A 19,975-nucleotide genomic window follows, 5' to 3' on the forward strand; every position below is an offset into this window, starting at 1 on the left:
CTGCAGCTAGGCGGGACTGCTGCGCGAGGACTGGCCGCCTGTGAGTGCTTTGGGACGGGAGAGGAGCCCACGGCAGCACCCGCTGCTCGATGAGGAGAGTAAGAATGATACGTGCTTTCACGTCAGAGTCTCCAAAAGTCTCCAATAACATCAGAAAAAGTCGCTAGTCGCTAGACGGGTCTAAAAACTCGCTAGATATAGCGACAAAGTACCTAAGTTGGCAACACCGGTGAAACTCACTCTTCCTTCCCTTCACGTGATCATGGGGGGACGCTCGCGATATCTTGGCTTTGCACTTTCCGTGACTTCACGTTTCCGATACCGCTGGACGCTTGTGGTCAGGTCTGTACTGTTTTTCCCTCAGCGCTCAAGCGACGTTTATGTGCATTTCACTGTTTACTTTGTTATTAATACGACATACATCAGTACACGTTTTATGCACTGAAAATACTTAATTTAAAATCCAGTAGTGGTAGTAACTTAACGTTTAACCTTCTTTAATTCATTTGTGCACCTTTTACTAGTGGGGCGGATACAGTCTTGTGACTTGCATTAAAATGCACACAAGAACGATTTTTTGTTATGCATACTGGCATGTATTTTTGCCTTTATATTTAGCTCCTAAATTTCCATAAATGTGTTAACTACAGTATTTGGCTTAGCTCTATAGACATGCACTGAACACTCTAAAGTTACCGTAGAAAACGTTTATGCGGATACAAAGTGTAGCAACATTTATTTCACGTCGTCAAACAAAATCAATGTACAGTTTTCTCCCTGGAGTGTAGTAACACATGATCTGTTATTTTTGAAGACGTTAGGTGGTTAAGTTTGTGTTGTCAGTGTTATAGACATGTGTTTGCACTAACTTTAATAGTTTTAGGGACGATTTGTTTATTGGGCAACATGGCGGTGCATCGATAAGCACTGCGCTCATTCACCTCCATGCCAGATTTACATGTTACATTGGTTCCATGGTTGGAAAAACAAACGGTAATCACCCCTACAGAAATATTGATGCAGTCTAAGAACGTTGAGTGATAAATTCTAGGTTTCCAGTTCAAGTCTTGTTGGAAGGTTTCTTAGTGCTTTTGAGCTGTATGATGGATTAAATGAGGAAAGTCGCTTTGCATAAATAGTGAGCGGAAAAAAATAAATATAAATGCTGATATCCAGACATAGGTGGTTCCGGTCCATGCAGAAAGTAAAAATCCAGACCACAATTTTATTTCCACTAACCAGCTATATAAAGAGTCATAGAGTATTCAAATGCTGTAATTTTTCTGAAAAACCGTGTTTTCGCTGTGACAATTCAGCTTTGCTTCACTTTTGGCGTGATTGTATGTCTCGTTGATCAGGTAGTTTCTGTGTTCGCAAGACCAGGTTGTGTTTTCTGTAGCTGCAGTTTCCTTCCTTTTTTGGGGCAGTTTTTCTGATAATGAAATCAGGTATAGATCGTCATCCATGTAATGCTTTGTGACTCAGTAATAATATCCATTAAATACTTCCTGACTTATTCACAAGGTCAAATCCCAATACAATCCACACATATATGCAGCGTATGTCAATGTGAACTTTAGACTTTACAGATCTTGATATAAAATCCCGTGAAAACTCACTCATTGTTCTCTTTATCTTTTTTTAAAGCCCGACCTGCAGATATTGATCTTTGTTGATTTTTTTTAAACACTTAAAATGTAAGCAAAAAGGTTTAAAAACCAGGAACTCCTATGCTGATCAACGATCAGATTTCCCAGTCAGTCGTAGAATTAACTTATGTAAATGGGTCTTGGTTCTGCAAATGCTTCGCACAAAACTACTGAACACTCAACCCAGGGACAGATTATGGGTTGTGTGGGCCCCTGGGCAAAACGTTCGCGAGGGCCCCGCCCCCCCCCCCCCCCCACCAGCACTACCACCACCACCACCACAACCACCACAATTCAAGGGCCCTTGGCAGCCAAACGCCCTCCCTCCATGTTTCCATCAGAGGCCCTATAGGGTCAGGGGCTCTTGTAGGCAGAGGATCAAAGAATGTAGGCCCTCTAAAATAGACAAACGAAATTACATTGTTGATAAGCGTTGCAAATTGTTTTGGGCTAGGGGCCCCCCTGCACCCCAAGGGCCCCTGGGCAGCGGCCCCGCTGGCCCGGTCCGTAATCCGTCCCTGACTCAACCCGTACAAGAAGTCAAACCATAGATGCTTAATTTAAAATTCACTGGCACATCCAATCAGATTTGTGTAATAGGCATTGACTGGCGTAAATTGCAGAGTGCACTGGGTGCTTAACCATAGCGTAAGTTTAAATCTATACTTGATACAGGGTCGCAACTGATACGATACGATAATTATAAGAACTCTTATCTTATAATTCATGAGTCATTATATTCAATAATAATTAATAATTTCTTTATTTTGAGGCTCTATTTATGCTTAAAATTCCCTTAGGGTCCCCCTTAAACAGAAGATGAATAGGATGACAAATTGAATGGACTGCAAACTGAAATCTAATTTATTAAATAGATGGTGCAATTTTTTCTGTTGTGGGGCATAACACTCATAATACGCCGACAGTACAGTTTATTGCTTGGTTTTTCTCTCTGATTGCCTCGCTGCTCGTTACAGGGGGCGGGTTTATCATTGCTGGTAGAGTTACCACCTGCCTGGTATTGAAGAATAAAATGTTGTGCTCCGTTTTGAACCAACGCGGGACTCGACTGAAAGTTGCAACACTAATCGCTGGTGTCTGTGACTGTAGGCGCGTGCATTCTGTATGTTCTACTGGATGGCAAAGTTTCAAGTGGTGCAGTAAATTCAATTTTAGTCAGCACCAGCCTGTTGCGTGTCGTAAACTTCTTTAAATTGACAAAATGCTACCGCACCACCGACGTCTTTTTACCCTGCTTATCCACAATATCTCCCTTTTAAAATGATGTCACGGCGGCTGCGCTTTTTTTCACCAACACCGAAGTTTGCTCTGAGGGAGGCTTTTCTCTCCCATCACTCAGGAATATTTTTAGAATAGTAGCTAGTATGTGGAGCGCTAGCTCAACAAACCTCGCTGTGTGGTTGTTGTGTAAAGGTGAATGGAAGACAGGTCAGGTTATTTTAGTCAGCTCCAAAAACACTGCAGCTAGCATTCTCTGTGGAGTATTGCAGTGTGGTTTTCTCATGGGCTGAATTTTACTGTGGACTTTTCTGTTGGATTTCGATGGATTACCCTTATTGAACGGGCTGCTTTGCACTTACCTGCTCTCCCGTTGACTCGCCCTGTTGTTTTGATTGTGTTGTCTTTCGTCTTCCTGCCTGCCATATCGCATTCTCTCTTTTTTTTGCTTAATTAGTCTCCTATTTGTAGTTTTTATGCTGTCTGCTCTTGTGCTCCTTTGCCGTCCAGACAGTCAAAGAGGACGGGAAGTAATTTCATCGTGACGAAAAATGTGTCGGCAGGTATCAATTCGAACATTTATTGAATATTTGGCACGTTGATATTGAGGGGGAAATCATACCGCGATAATTACCATTACCATTTTATCGCCCAGTCCTAACTGGCATGGTAAAAAATTTGGCCGCAGTGGAAAAAAGGTTGAGAAGCACTGGTGTAGACAATGTTGATATTTGCTATAAAGGGAAAAACATGGACACTATTGAAAGGACACTTCATTAACTATAAATAAAATGCACAGTTAGTCAGTTATTAATGGTTTCCACTTCTCCAAGGAAAAAAATAATCTGTACACACTTTTTTTCAGTAGCTGCTCCCACGTTTTTGAATAGACTACTGTTTTGCATTAGGTAAAACCCTTTTAAAGACTAATTTTTACACTCTAGGCTTTGAAACACCCTGATACTATGTCACTGAAAACCTGTCTGTATTTATTTTATTTTGTTTTAATTTTTTTTTTTTTCATCCTGTGTATCTGCCTTTATGCATTGTATAGCAGTTGCAAGTGTTGCTTTTAAATGTGCTCTATAAATAAATTTGACGACATAATGATACGGAGTTGTATCTAGATGGAACTCCAATTAAGGTAGTGAGGATAAATCTTGTGGTCTTATTTTTGGTTTTTCATTGCATGTGTGATAAATTTGAAGAAGAAATGTGCAAAAGATATTTTTAAAAGTTTTAGCAAAAGCAAAATGAGGCACAGACTGCTCAGTAATTTTACAGCTGTATTGCATGCTGGTTAGGTCTAGACTAGGTTATGGAAGCATTATTCTTGGCTCAGTAAGAAAGTTGTATGAGAATCTGCTAGACACTCCATTACCAAGGTATACAGCTTGCTGTGGGGGCTTCTTGTACTTCCCCCATCCAAAGCTTGCATGCAGAAGCTGATGAGCTCTCACTCATAATTAGACATTTGAAATTGCCCCTGTCTTATGCAGCTAAGCTCAAGACAAACGCTCAGAATACAGCAAACCCTGTCATTTTCCATCCATAGTTGTAATATCTGTATGAAAGTAGACCAAAGTACATTCATCCATTTTCACTAAGAATCTAACCTCACTTTGAAAAACTAAATATTGACCTTTATATTCTACACCTGTCTTCATTTCTGCAGTATCCCTCTCTGGAAGCTACAGAAACTGAATTTCATCGTGAACTTGACTAGAATTTTTTTTTTTCTTTTTATTATGACAGAAGCTTGTTTCTTGCTGTTGCCTTTGGACTCTGTTGAGAATAAACAGCAGGAGGGTTATTTGATTTTAACTGACTCCAAGTCTTGTTTGCAACCTCGGTGAGGTCTAAAGATCGTCCGGTGATTGTAAAAGTTTTGGCAGTCCTGGATGCATAGCAGTACGATATACGTTTGTGTTTGGTGCCAGGTCATTGTGTTGTGCTGGGGAAGGAGCAAGCAGATACCACTGCTATGAAAGCTGTAAACTCAGATATACAACAGTTTTACATGCCTCCTTTAGATCACAAGCCTATACTTTTGTCTCATGGAAATATGGCAAGCAGAATGTGATGAAACTATTAATTACAACATGTACAAAATCAGTCCAATTCTTAGAGAGATGATGAAAGTTCACTTTAAAAATCACTGGGACCAGGTCATCTACAAAAGGTGCTGCACTGGGCATATGAAACTTTACTTATAGGTGAAAATCCACCTGCATGTTCTACATGTAACACTACTTTATCTGTTATACATGTTTTATTGTATCGTCCTTCCTTTAACACCCTTAGGTGCAGTTACCGTTTTATTAACTCTTTAAAAGAGGTTTTTAGTAAAGTTCCTCCAGAGGCTTTTTTAAAGATTTTATCAAAATCTTAAGCATCTTATTTAGAACTTTTTGGTTCTTCGCTCTGTTTTAATACCCATTTAACACCTCTTACTCATCATGTATATAGCTCTAGTTGCTGGCATGGCATTAAGAATTAACATAATCTTTTCTCGAGTAAAATTTCTCCAGTCTTATCCCCTGAGAAACACCTAATCTCTGTTGGTTCAGTGTTATGTTCATGATAATCAGTATTATATTTAGTTTAACGTTGGAAATTGTGTTTTATATTGTCATTTCCAGCAAGGGAAAAGATGTCGGCCTTAAGTGGCAAAGTGCAGACGGTGCTGGGCCTCTTGGACCCAAGTCAACTGGGCCGAACCATGACCCACGAGCACCTGACCATGACCTTTGAGTGCTCCTACTGCCCACCGGGACCAGGCCAAGAGCATCTGGTGAAGATTCCCATAGAGATGAAGAACATGTTCTGGTTGAATCAGAACCCTTACAGCCACAATGAGAACCTGCTGTTAAATCTGGAGCTGGAGGCCGTGAAAGAGGAGCTTGTGGCCTACCGGCAGGCGGGTGGGGGTGCGATTGTGGAGAACACCACCACCGGCATCAGCCGTGACGTCAGGGTACTGCAGAAGCTTGCTAAGGAGACCGGCGTTCATATCATTGCTGGTGCTGGATATTATGTGGATGTCACCCATTCTGATGAGACAAGGAAAATGACTGTGGAAAAGGTATGTTAACGTGTTTGAGTCAGCAATATTTATTTATGGTTTTCATTAGGCCTAACTGAGAAGCCATAATTTCAATTCTGACATGATTTTTGCTAGAGAACGCTAGACCACTAGTCATTGTGCTGTTTTGCTATTATGCTGTAGTTTGTAACTACTGCACTAGATGGATTTGTGAATGAATCCAGCTTACAGCACCATTATGTGCTGTCTCTGCCACAGCTCACGGATGTCATTGTCAGCGAGGTTCTTCGTGGCGCAGACGGTACGGATATCTGCTGTGGTGTGATTGGGGAGATCGGCACGTCCTGGCCTATTACTGATAGCGAGAAGAAGGTCCTGCAGGCCGCAGCCCACGCCCAGACTCAGCTGGGCTGTCCCGTCATCATCCATCCAGGACGCAACTCAAAGGCACCTGAGGCTGTGGTACAAATCCTGCAGGAAGCTGGTGGGGACATCAGCAAAACGGTCATGTCCCACCTGGACAGGTACACCATTAAGCCAAACGCAGTAGAGGAGAGTAAGGCTTAAGTTTAGTGTTTGGCCTGTTTTAAAGTAGGGGAAACACAGTATTTCAATGATTGGGGTAAGTGTACACAGAATCCATGTTTTGTGTAGACTAGTGCTGCACAATGTTAGAAAAGACTCACATTGCAATATTTGACATTTTTTCAATAAAGATTGCGATTATTTGCAAAACAAAGTATCCGAAGTAGATGTTAGGCAAATAGAGCTTTTTGTCTACCAGTTGATGATGACTGTAGTAGGAAAGCCATGTAGTAGTAAAGCTGTAGTAGGAACAAACAGCTTCTCATATATTTGCTGCCAGCAGACACAAAACAGTGCAGACAAAAGAATCCCTTTGCTTTTTCCTCAATATCATCTCTCTGGAATCCAAGATAATTTCATAAAGCGGCAGATGAATATCTTTTGGTGACCAATCTTTATTTGCTTTTCTCCTCGTAACTCATTTTTGTTGTATTTCTCACAAACATGCCACACTGTCTATGAGTGAGTCTGATCGCAAAGACGTAAACGATTCTGAATGAATAATCATGCAAAAGCAGCCGTGATAAACTTTAGACATTTTAATGGATAATCTTGAAAAGGAACATCATTCAAGTAAAATTTATGTATTAGTTTTCTCCTTAATTTCATTAATATTTAATATTATCCTGATATCCCAGGTTTCTCTTTGTAGACTGTGTACTCTTTAAATTCGTTTGTACTATGGGTACCGTCTTAACCCTTGTCTTTTGACTGAATGTGTTTTGTGTTCTACATGCTCACCACTGTATGCAGTAGACTTTCCCCGTTATTGACTTTTTCAAACGGTAGTCCCCTAGAATCCGTGGTTTTAGTTATCCTCACTTTACGATAGTCCTAAAAAAAATGCCAAATATTTTATTTCTTCATCCTTGGTGGGTATAAAAAGCATGATTTTTATTTCTCCGTCATCCCTTGGCACAGTATTTTCCTTGCTTTATCATAGGCTAAAACGTTGGAATCCCTTTCATTCAAGAGAGTACAGTACTATATAGTAACACTTCATTACTGTATTTAATGTTAGTAATATCTTACTGTGCATAATTTTTCAATTGCTACGTGTAAGTTCACAAAAATCACAATGCACATGGGGTCCGTGGATGGTTCGCTATTCCCAGATTGTTTGCTGTGGTAGGTCTTGGAACATATCACTGGATGCAGGGGGGGTACTTATAGTTATGTTTTCTGGTTATTTGGTTATGTTTAGATATGTTCCCGTATATATCGTATGTATTCTGTGTTTATCAAACCATGCTCATCCCATATTTTCCTATATGTTTTGTTTGGAGGACAATACTTGATTATGGGGAGCTCCTGGAATTTGCCAAGATGGGGAGCTATTTGGAGTATGATCTGTTTGGAACCATAATGCTGAATTACCCCTTTAACCTTCAAGTGGACATGCCGAGTGATTGCCAGAGAATCCAAAGGTCTGTACTCTACCCTTATATTGACTTGATTACAACATATAGCTCTGGAAAAAATTGAGACCAAAACTTGAATTATTTCCACCCACTAAAACCTAATTTCCAAAACCTAATTTATTTTTTTTTTGTTCTGAAATCATATGTGGGTGCTGTCATTGTACTATGGTTTCAATACTTCTCAAAGGGTTATTGAGACATTAATAAGTCCTTCATCTGGTCGCAGTGGTTTCAGAAGAAGTGTCTCTAATGGTACTCTATATTTTGTAAAATCCACAACACTTTAGCCTTTGTGCACTTGTGAAAAAGGGAGTCATGACTTTAATTGTATTCCCCAGATGGGGAATCCATATGATCTTGGGACCAGTTTGCTGCCACCGCCACAGGCACTTATTATCACAATAACTCAAAAAGTATTTCATGGATTCCCCCCCCAAACTTTGCAGACACATTGTATTAGTGAAGATCTGGAACTGTCCAATTTTTAACATATCACACCAAGATTAAAACAGCAAAGGGTAATTGAAGACACTCATCTTATTATCACAATAACTCAAAAAATATTTCTCAGATCTTTTTCAAACTTCACAGGAACTTTGTATAGGAGAATGTCTGGAACACTTCACCAAACTGAAGCAACACTCCCTAGTCGCATCAATAGGAAGGATGACTGCAGTAGACACTTGACCTTGTGAACGTTAACTCAAAATATTTGATGCGTCTTATTACCACTAAACAAAAACATTATTTGAATGAAGGATAGACCTTCTTTCATTTTGAGATGAATCACACCAAAAGCAGTATCACTTAGTGGTGGCACATGAACACCAACAGATCCAAATTTGGTGAACCTGATTTCATTGAGACAAGTCACACAAAGTTGAGCTGTTAATAATAAAAAAAAAAAATGTGTAGAGGGGCTAGATAGTGTAGAGCAGGGTTATTCAACTCACGGTCCTCGAGGTCCGAGCACTGCTGGTTTTCCAGCCTTCCTTTACCTGTCAGTCAGGTGTGAAGCCTCTGACCAATCAGAATCAATAATTATTAAACAACTACCTGGGAGAACTGAAAACAAGGCCTGGATTTGGAATCGAGGTCCAGAGTTGAAGAACCCTGGTGTAGAGGGTGGGAGTCTGGAAGGAATTGGGATAAGATAGTGGGGCGTTGGGACCATCTGGTGAATACATTGTTGTCAGTCTCACAGCATCTAAGTTTTCATGCATTTCTATAAAGCCTGCGAGCAAAAATAATGAATGATCTGACCTTTGCCGACTTTCGTACATAGCACACAAATATGCACAGGTGGTGGAATGAAAATAGTGCAAATCATTCTTTGTCAGTCGTTATGGGCTAATACAAAAGGATGTGGATGAGCTTAAAATATGCTGAAGGCCACAAAGCTCTTTGGTGCTCATAAAGTATGTGGGGAAAATATGGCGAAAAGCGCATTGATGAGGCACCTGTTTCTGTTACATTTTATAAAGTAACTAAAAATTTTATAAAGCTATAGATCATTTTTCAACTATGTGTATGTAACCATAATCCATAGCAGAGATCACACCTGTAATTGCAGTTTCAGGAGACCCAGAATGAGATTTGTAACAAGTCCCTGAGACAAATGTATTTACTGAATTGCTCACTGTTTACACTGCACTGCTAGTGCACAAATGTCTTTGGGGATCATCATCTCTCACCAGCCGTAGTGCTTCAATTTCTCAACTTAGCTATAATTTCTTATCCTTCGTGCCTGGAAAGGTTTAACAGTGACAAGGTAAAAGTAAAACCAGGGTATTATGAATGTGTACCTTTCTGAAAGGCCTGTTAAGGGAAATAGTTAAACATGATTGGAACTGAAGATTGTTTTTGTCTTTCTGTGTTTCGCACCGTCTTGTTTCCAGCCTGGCCTTTCTTGTGGCAGAAGGCTATGAGGATAGAATCCTGGTTGCTCATGACGTCCACACTAAGAATCGACTCGCCAAGTACGGTGGCCATGGTTACTCCCATATTCTCAACAACATCGTGCCCAAGATGCTAACAAGAGGCTTTACGCAGAACCAGGTGGACAAGATTCTGATTGATAACCCCAAGCAATGGCTGACTTTTAAATGAATGGGCCGAAGAGAAGAGCCCTCCAACTCGGAGATTCCAGAGTGCGAATCCAGCCCACAGCCGTCGAGGTGCAAGGCTATGGCCCTAACCTCTAACACTGTGCTGTCCATGTCTAACGCATTCTGCATATTGATTCAAGATTGCGGCATTTGCCTTTCTGCAGACTGATGAATCTAATTATCCACTCAGGTTTGTCTTAATTACCTGAACCTCTGATTCTTGTTCTGTATGTTTACTTTTGTCCTTAGAGCATTATTTAACCACATTTTAAATCATTTAGTGCAATCTTTGAATTGATCTACAAGATGACAGCTTATAACATTGATTTCCTATGGATTTTGTGATTCTTATAAAGTGGTTCTTTGTCAAGTAGTACAATGTATTTTATATCAATTTATAAAAATGATGCAATAAATTTTGCACAGTAGCAATTCGTAGAACCCTTTTAACTGGAGAACATCTTAGGTCTTCATCTTTAAATTTATTCTGTTCTAACAATTAAACCCATGACAGCCATATTGTTTCTTGTTTCTTTTATGCAGGTAAGCCTGTTTCTTACAGATTTCTACAGACTGCCCAAGTGTGGCATACTGTGTGGTAGGATAGTACAGCTTTTGCGATACGAATAGCAGAGATGTCTATGTGACAAATGGAATCTTGAATCTGAAGCAGCTGGATTTGCATCTTATGTTGTTATTGAACTCCTGTGTTATTATAGGATTAATATAATCAGCCATGACTGGGTTTTTAGAACTGGTAATATTACAAGTAATATTTCAAGAACAACTTATGTGAATGGTTGAATCATTCAAACGCTTACCACTGTTAATCCCCTTTCAAGATAAGGAAATTGCCGACAGCCTTGATTGCCCAGCTACAAATGAGTTCTTAAGATCCTTTCATTTATGGGAGGGAACGGTCTTCACAGGCTATAATATAAACTTCAAATAAAAAGAACAATTAGCAATTTTTATATTAACTAAGCTAAGCTATTTAAAAGCAGACCATTCCATACTGGAAAATAAAACGTTGTCCTGTATTGATTGGCATAAATACATGATTTGTCCCATTCTTTGGTACACATTTGCATGGGGTCCCTATGGGCACTTGGGTGGAGTAAAAAAATTAAGAAAGATAATCAGTCCTTTTGTGAGATCTTGCGGTCCTTTTGTTTCTATAAGAATATACACAAATTACCAGGTAAAAACATTGACATTTTAACGTTAGAATTTATTCTCAAAATGAAAACATTCAGATCAAAACAATCTATTTCGGTATCGACCTACACATCCCTAATCCATATACTTCTTCAAGTTAATTAACATGTTTTAAAATATATCTCACAAAAGGTTCCTTCATTTTTTTTCTCCTCTTATGCGCCCCCCCCCCCCCCAGCTCAAACCAATCATGTTAGCGTTACCTGTTTGCATCAAAAAATACATTTAATAAATTTACAAGTAAACGTCCAACACAGAAAACTAACAGAATATAGCAATAGAATAGAACAAATATTTTTTAATTAAACTATTGTATATTTTTGGAGATACTGCCCACCCTGGTTGGGCTATAGAATGCCTTTATTGTTGCTGAATAACTATTTCGCTGCCATTCAAGCTGTCTGAGGAAATTGTCAGATGACTCTTAAAGTGAAAAATGGAGAAGCAGAGGGTATAGATTACATTTTAAGTGAAAGGTCATGGATTGAACTGTGAGGCCACTGGAAGCATGGCTCAGCACACAAAAGTGGGTAACACTGACTTAATGAGAATGGTATGAGGAAACACACTGTCACCTTGGCTGGGGGAATGGATTTAATGTCTATTTAAATATGGGGTTAAATGTGCAGACATCCAGATAAGGTAAATAGATGGCCTCACATTTCTAATGAAGCTCAGATCTCCATTTGATTTCACAGTGATTTTCCTGGTCTTGTGTTCCTGGGAAATGCTCACGCATTCATATTTATTCATATGGGAGTGCACTAATATAACAGGATACATGTTTGGAGTCAAAGGCGTGGTTTCTATGAAGTATTTTAGAGGTAAAAATACATAGTAATAAGTTTGAAAGTGAGCACGGAATTGATGTAATATTCAGCTAATCAAGGGTGTTATTTGAGGCATTGTCACCAGACATGCTATATGTCAAATAGATATATAAGGGCAATTTTATTCTCCAAAAGTGAACATCACCTAATACTATGTTTTTCTTTGGTCTTAGAAGACCTTCCAGCATTCATAGTGAAGAGACCCAGACCGACACTGTCCTAAACTGAAGCATCAATCACCAGTGCATATAGGTCAATGGTGTCATTAATAACTCATAATCTAACACCAATTGCCCACTTTATTTTACGATCCAGGAGCCATGAGAAGAAAAGTTTTAATCAACACTTGTCAAATTAGCAATTCAGGCGTGTTTAATTTTTATATGCATGAAATAAAACATGTATATCAAAATAAAACATTCATCTGATCAAAGCATACATTTAATCTAAATAGTGTAGCATGTTACAGCTGGAAAAGTTTAAGGGGGAAAAAAAATCTACAATTACACAAGCATTGGTCATTGGCTTGCTTCTTCATCTGCCTGGCTTAGCCTTTCCTAATCATATTCACAATAGGGGTCTATTCTCCCATCAGGCGCTTAAGTCAATAAAGTGCTTAAAAAGTTATATGATTTTCTCCTTATCCGTACAGTAAAGCCCACTGTATGTAACCCAAAAAAGAAGGATGCAGCTGTGTAAGAAGTCTAATTAATTCATAAAGCAAGAAATCGGTTTACGCCCTCAATGATTTTGACAACAAGCAGAACGTGGAACTCAGACTGTTTAATTTACGTTATGAACCTATTTGAAATCTGCTGAAACCCTTTTATTCTGAAAATGACAGCATGGTGGTAGCCTGCTATGTCAGTATTCGGTCATTCTCGTGAACACAAGAATCCTTCAACAAAAATTAAATGTGTCAATGAAACACAGTTTTTAAATTTCGCACAAAGAAATTGACATTACCTTAATTTATTTGATATATTAAAATCATGTCATTTGTAGTATTGCTCCCTCGACCATTTTCCCCAAACAGGCACAACTGTTGAAGTTTTAAGATCAAGCGACATAAAACTAGAATAAATATTTTTAAATCTTTCAAATTTATGGCATGTGACTCAAAATAATCAATCATTCTTTATTTCTTCAATTTTCATTTCTTCTGCTCTGCAAATGATTAACCACCCCAAAGGCAAAATCAACATTTTAGACAATGAAACTGTATAACTCAAATCTGTCTTCAAACTAATTTTCATAATTTGAGAAAATCAACATGTTACGGTAATGAGTTTGAATGACCCATATTGTGTTTAAGAACGAATCTATATACTTTTTGGGCTTCAGCTTTATTTTCCCTCTTCATTAAGAACAATTTTGTAAACAAGCAGATATGCCTAAGCAATAGTTGTGGTGTGAATGGTAGTAGTATTTCTTAGATGGACTGAAAGTTTAGAATACATTGCTGATAAATTAATAATGCAATCGGTTGCACAATCCAAACAAGCTTATATGCTACAGAGTAGGCTGCAAGGTATTATTCCAAACCAACTGCTCATCACTGGCACTAAAATCCCACACAGCTACACCATTAAGTGCAGAATGGTTACCAGTTAGGCAAATGTCCTGGTCAAGTAGTTCCTTTGGGGACCCTTGACCTAGTGTCTGTAGGGTGTATATGAACTACATGTTTGTGTAAATAAGAGCAAATCACGTCCCACATTGGTTCAGAATTATCCACCCAGAAACATGAGATTCATTCAGTGTCAGTTAGCTGACATACATGAAGACAAGGGCTGAATATTCTGGTCGTCTCTGTCTGTCACACTCTCACCGGAGCATGAGTACATGCACAGTGGCTTATGCTGTGTTCCATTTGAACTCAGAAGTCGGAAGACTAGTTCCCAGTCAGAAATTTCAACTGGAATGCCCTCTGAAGTTGGAATAATGCTGCATTCCATTTACCTCGAAGGTCAGAAGTCGGAGCTGGGAATAATGTCACACCCAAGTTAATCATGTTCCAGTACCGCAAGTCAGAAAGTCAGTTAGCAATACCAGAGACCCATTTCATAAAGCAGGATTTCTTACCTAGACAGACAACTTCCTCATTCTTCACTTACTTACATTTAGCCCAGACTACTTCTAACAGATTATCTGTCTAAGCAAGAAACCCTGATTTCTGAAAGAGCCCCCAGGTCTAGCCAGGTCCATGGTTAGCCATTGTTAGCAATGTCAGTTGTTAACAACACATTAACTGGTATTTTGTGCACCAAAATGCCATAGCGAACATGTCCACAGATAGCAGTTGGACAATACTGTGTGTACGACTGATTTAATGAGCCACTAATATAAAGTGCTAATAAACAGTATATAACTGCAGCTTTAACTTCTGTTGATAAAGGGCGCAGCCATCTTGAATTTTGGGGTGGGGGTTGCAGAAGTCCTTCCAAATTTCCAAGTCGGAATTCCAACTTCAACAGGTGTTCCGGTTGAAATTTCCACGTAGGAACTCGGAAATTCTAACTTCAGAACTTAAATGGAACACCCTATAACTTGGGTGTGACATCATATCCAGCAAAGACGACTGCTGGCCTCCAAGGTAAATGGAATGCAGCATAAAGATTGCGAGGACACACTACTTCCGTTGAACCAATATTTTTTTTACTCATTTCGAATGAAACATTTTTTCTAATTGATTTGGCCTGTTGACAAGTCACATGAATCAAGTCTAATGGTAATATATTTGTATACACTAATATATTTCTGTATAGTATTGTTATATACTATATGGATTGTTTTGTTACATGTTCATCTTTCTGTAATATTGTGTTTATCCATGGAGAGGAGTGTGACTTAATAGGGCCACACAGAGTGCCTACTGAAAAAAGCAATTAAAAGCTGGCAGAATGGGTGCAAGGGTCACTTACATATGACACGCCCATATTTTAGTGTTTCTCCACCAAAAGTGCGTATCTGGCCTAAACGTGGGTAAACCCCAAACGTAAGTCATCAGGAGAATACACTTAAGTGAAAAAAGCTACACTGTTTCTTGACTTACGCACATGGGAGAATCAACCTCATACTTTCTTGTCAGGAGGTGGATATATATGTTATTAAAATACTAAATATTTCATTGTGACATTGTCACTTTTCTGTACACCCCTAATGTAACATTTCAAGATTTCAATACAACATCAAACTTCATCTTCTTTTTCCCCTGCAGCTTCAAGCTGCATGTGATTTGTCAAATATTACACAGATGTCTCCTGTGCTTAAATTGCACAAGAAAATGAAGGTACACCGTTGTCTTCATTTTCAAGCTGATTATTGCGCTCATTATGTGTCACAATTAGGTCTCAATTAGGTCTCAAATATTACACAAACACAACACAGGTAACGGCTTTGGTGGTAGAAGGTCAGTTCTAAATTATTTGACTCGCTTCTGTTTCTTAGTCTCCTTTTTCTTTTTGCAAGTTCAGATGTCCTCCAAGGCTGGATGTACCTCCATCTTTATGTGTTCGGCTTGAGGTCAGCCTCTTTGCAGGTTTCCTTCCACCCTTCTACCTCCATAGACAAGGTGGAAACAGAAAGCTGAAAATCAGGGACTACGGGGTCTGGAAAGACAGTGGTGGACCCCACTAATCAGCATAGATGATAAACCCCGAAAAAGTGCTGTACTTGTTGTTGTTCCCTCCATGTGCTTTGCCCCCATCCAGTTTGATGTATATCTCATCTCCAGGCTCCAGGTGAAGGACCACACTGTTGCTAGCATAGTCGTAATTCTGGTCAGCATCCTGTGCAATGGCACTTGCCCGCACCTGAAAGACAGGTGGCAGCTCCAGTTAGGACCACAAAAAATACTCTTCAGATATCCAACACCAAGAAATCGCTGTAACACTACTAAATAATTAAGGAACGATCTAGTAGGCCTATAGTATTTCATTTAGAGGTAAAACGGAATATGCTCATTTTTGTAACGTGGCCAACATGAAACATTAACAACCAAATAAGTTTCAGCGTACATGAACAACCTATACTTTTTCATATTTACTAATTTTGTTTTTGATATAACTGATTACATTTCTCACAGCAATTGTGTTAAAAGAAGCAACGATCGTAATTTAAGTATCATAAGTAGTCTTTCGTAATGTGAAAAGTGTCTAAACCACGACTTTTTCCGTGATAAACGGAAAGCTTTGCATGCGAGGATGATAATAAAGATCGCTGCTCAATTATAGCTGCACTACGGTATGATCTACGCTGTGAAACACAGCGCCTGTTCGTAACTTTCTGTGCAAGTGTGTTGAATCGTGGTCATTTGGATTGCTTATATTGTCCGTTATCAAGAAGGTAATGAAGTGAACCTGCATTGCAGTACAACCCAGACGTGGGAAATTCAACCTGCCCGAGAAATCGTATGAAATTGTCCTTCTTTCGTTTTTCTTGCATTATCAATCGTAGGTCCATTTTTGTGTACATTAACAAAATTAACAGTTTAAGTCAACCTAGGCTGACTTCTATAGTATTGTGATGTTTTATCCCCGGGATGCATAAAACTCGCTGTTTTCCCCCCAGGTTTTCCAGTTTAATTGATCAGAAAAGCATCTTACCAGACTTATTTACCAGCCTACTTACACATTTAGTGTAGCGCAATATTAGTAAAAGGAAAGACAATTTCTTACGATTTCTGGAGCAGGTTGAACTTCCAACGTCTGAGTTGGTTATATTGCAATTCAGCCCAAGTTGATAATTACCTTCTTGATAACGTATAATATATGGTAACTTTTTAAATAAAGTTATCCTATTAAAAGTTTTTTTTACTTTTTTTTCTTTGTAACAGTATTTCAATTGTATGTAGTCTCGGATACATAAATGTTCAACGCAAGAAAACGAATAGGATGATTATTATTAGGGGTCCAAGCCGCGTAGCTGCTGAATCATTATTCTTTTTATAATTTATATTATTGATTTTAAATTTCATAACTGCACCAGTAAAGTACACATAACAGCAAGAAGTACAATTTTATACTGTAAGTGCATTTCTGTGTCAGCTTTGCGTATTTTCCTCTTCCTTACCCGTATAATACAGGATTGCCAAATCTCACGCATCTGGCGTGACACACGTTTTCAGATTCTCACGTTCACGGAAGAAATCTTACGGCAAATTATATTATTCCATTTGGTTATAAACATAAAATTAGCTGCAATAAAACGTTAGGGTAGGTTGCAAACCCTAGAGACTATTTATGAGGTAATAAAACTGTCACTAACATGTAAATGCGTGTGCATGTGTCTGCAGACTCGTCTCGAATTGAAAATTTCAAGCCAGCCAGCTGGCCAAAGTGGGCAACCATACAAAGACCTAATAGGCTACCTCACTTACACACCGACCCCATCAGTCTTTGTTTTCTCCTTAAATAAGTTTGTCTGCTCTCTGTGTATATGATCTTACCCACTTGTTGAATGCCGTTTTTAATTACGAAGATCCCGACTTTCATTCTCAAATTATAATTTCATAGAGCTGTTAATATACAACTACATAGTAGGCCTATTTCCCTTTTTGCGGTAATTTTCCAACCAGCTGTAAATAGCAGCGGTAAAAATCTTGCAGTTTTAGCATATGAAAAGTTGTACTTTTTGCCATGGTGTCACCCCACATCAAAATAATAAGTAGCCTATATCTATTATTTTATTTTCTAAGAGCATAGAATAGACTCGACGCGGTGGCGCCCCATAAAATAACAGGTCTCTGGCAGATACCCCAGTCATCTACAGGCGCCACTGCCTGGTTTTTCCTTACCTGGCTGTTCTTGCACAGGTCTGCCCACATGCTTGTTCCGTCTCCACCGCGCATCAAAACATGATAAACGAAGAAGTAAATCCCAGGAATGGAGCAGGTGAACTTCCCTGTGGTGGGGTCGTAATGATTGCCCAGGTTGGTAACAACGTCGTCAAATTTCAGCACCTCGTAACCTTCGTGCTGCTTCTTCAGACCCGCGTAAAAAGCGATCTTGGGGACAGTGTTATATGTGGCTGCGCTGATCGCCCCCGTGGGACCATTGATTCCCGGCGGCCCCGGTAATCCCGGGCGCCCGGGTTGTCCTTTCTCTCCAGGCGGTCCTGGAGGACCGGGCTTCCCCGGCTCACCGGGTGGACCCCTGGGACCAACTTTCCCCGACCTTCCCGGTTCCCCTTTAGGACCCTGAATGAACGTAGGTAAAGACTGGATGAGGCTATTATCCCGCACTGTATCTGCTGTGGCGGTGGTCGGGGATTTCGTTCCGTACGGATCGCACACCATCCGGCAGGTACCCAGCATCTCATAACGCGCAGAAGTTCCTGCAGAGTTGACCAAGACTGGGATCAGCACCACCAGCACCAAAACCATGACGACCCCTAAAACCCCAGCGGCGATCAGTCGCTTCCTGCCGACCAGCCTTGTCAGCGGAGGGTGATCCTCTTGTCTGCTTTTTGGCGAAATCTTGCTGGTTGTTGTAGAAACGTGAGGATAGAAAAAAACAAACACCGTGTTTTGGATCGTCACGGTAACTAACTTTTTGGACCAAGCCTCAATTTCCCCCTACTTTATATCAATATCCTAATATCTTAAATTCTTAAGATGATCTGTCCAAAAATCTCTATGTCCGCGCCTGGCAAAGCGATGAGATCTAATCCCTTTCGGGAAGCAGGGAGGGCATTTCTTAAAGCCCAGCTCTTTTTCATTGACTCAATACAACTTCGACTTCGCTGGGGAAAAAAAAAATCAAGATTGATTGTTAGAGAAGCGCACGACTCATCTTGCATCTGAAACTGGATTCAATTGAGTGTCCGCGCTGGCAGGAGTTACACAGTGCGCCGGGGAGAGGGGGACGAGGGGGGAGTCAGAAACCTGTGTTATAAGACTGAAATATTAAGGGGCTTTTCATCAAACCCGTCGCTGTTTTTACATCTTGCTGGACTATTTCACTATAACACCTGTCCTGTAACGACACACAAGTATCAAAAGTTTGCGCGCACTGGGAGAGGTCTGATCAAATTAAGGCGTCGCAGTACGTGAATTACTGTTTGACTACCATGATATATTTTTCTTCTAATTAAATCAACTTAATTAAATTGCATTTTTATCTCTTTTTTTTAAAGCTGTCAGCCCAATATGAATGTAGTCTGTCTCGCCCGTTTGTATTTGAAGCATTGATGCTTTAGCATCCAGTTTTGAAGTAATATTTTTAGCACTGGATTTGTTTTAAAAAAAATCATCATTCTTACGTATATCAGACAACAGCACTCACTCGGATACATGGAATGACTCTTCAGGTAACCTGTAAGCCTGTAGATCCTAACATCTCCCCCATAGGGTTTTCCACTAGCGATCTCTGATCGAGGATGATGTGGACATAAATTGGGAAGCCGGCTTCAGTTTTCAGACTTTTTACTTACGGAAGTAATATTTTATTCAAATGATGGTAAAGAATGGCTAGCAAAGCGCAAAAAAATACAAGACCACACCAAAAAGACTGTAGATTCAAAATTATAGATTGAAAAACATAAGTGATTTGTAGCCAACAATTTTAAAGTTCACCAGTGCTTTCTTCTATGTATAGTAACTATACATTACGCCTTTAGTCTGTTTCTCAGTGAAATTACAGGCACATTATAACCATTTAGCAAGGAACAGCATCGATACAGGCACAGTTTCTTACATTAATTATCAGTTTTATTTTATGGTTTTGCGCCAAACCGTATTGATAATGTGCACTCACTGCAGCAATTCCAGCATTATGGATGTGACATTCACACTCATATATTGGCATATCTTTATGTAACCTCATGGGCTGAATATAAACAAATTCTCAAAATTGATATATTAATCTGCATGTTATGT

The 19,975-nt window shown here is 39.5% G+C and overlaps 2 protein-coding genes across 2 annotated transcripts; one reads left to right on the top strand and one right to left on the bottom strand.

Annotated features, from left to right (window-relative positions):
- Nucleotides 1-211: 211 nt before the first annotated feature.
- Nucleotides 212-10,565, top strand: pter (phosphotriesterase related). Its single transcript, XM_023842426.2, has 5 exons — nucleotides 212-342; nucleotides 5,531-5,973; nucleotides 6,193-6,458; nucleotides 7,806-7,946; nucleotides 9,839-10,565. The coding sequence occupies exons 2-5, from the start codon at nucleotides 5,542-5,544 to the stop codon at nucleotides 10,047-10,049; spliced, it is 1,050 nt and encodes a 349-aa protein (XP_023698194.2). The 5' UTR covers nucleotides 212-342; nucleotides 5,531-5,541; the 3' UTR covers nucleotides 10,050-10,565.
- A 1,877-nt stretch (nucleotides 10,566-12,442) lies between these two features.
- LOC111859610 (complement C1q-like protein 3) lies at nucleotides 12,443-18,892 on the bottom strand. The gene is made up of 2 exons (XM_072710797.1): nucleotides 17,894-18,892; nucleotides 12,443-15,911 (listed from the first exon to the last, which is right to left on the bottom strand). Exons 1-2 carry the CDS (start codon nucleotides 18,479-18,481, stop codon nucleotides 15,732-15,734), a joined length of 768 nt encoding a protein of 255 aa, XP_072566898.1. The 5' UTR covers nucleotides 18,482-18,892; the 3' UTR covers nucleotides 12,443-15,731.
- Between the last annotated feature and the right edge of the window lie 1,083 nt (nucleotides 18,893-19,975).

The sequence above is a fragment of the Paramormyrops kingsleyae genome, chromosome 4, assembly GCF_048594095.1.
Source record: "Paramormyrops kingsleyae isolate MSU_618 chromosome 4, PKINGS_0.4, whole genome shotgun sequence".
Lineage (NCBI taxonomy): Eukaryota > Metazoa > Chordata > Actinopteri > Osteoglossiformes > Mormyridae > Paramormyrops > Paramormyrops kingsleyae.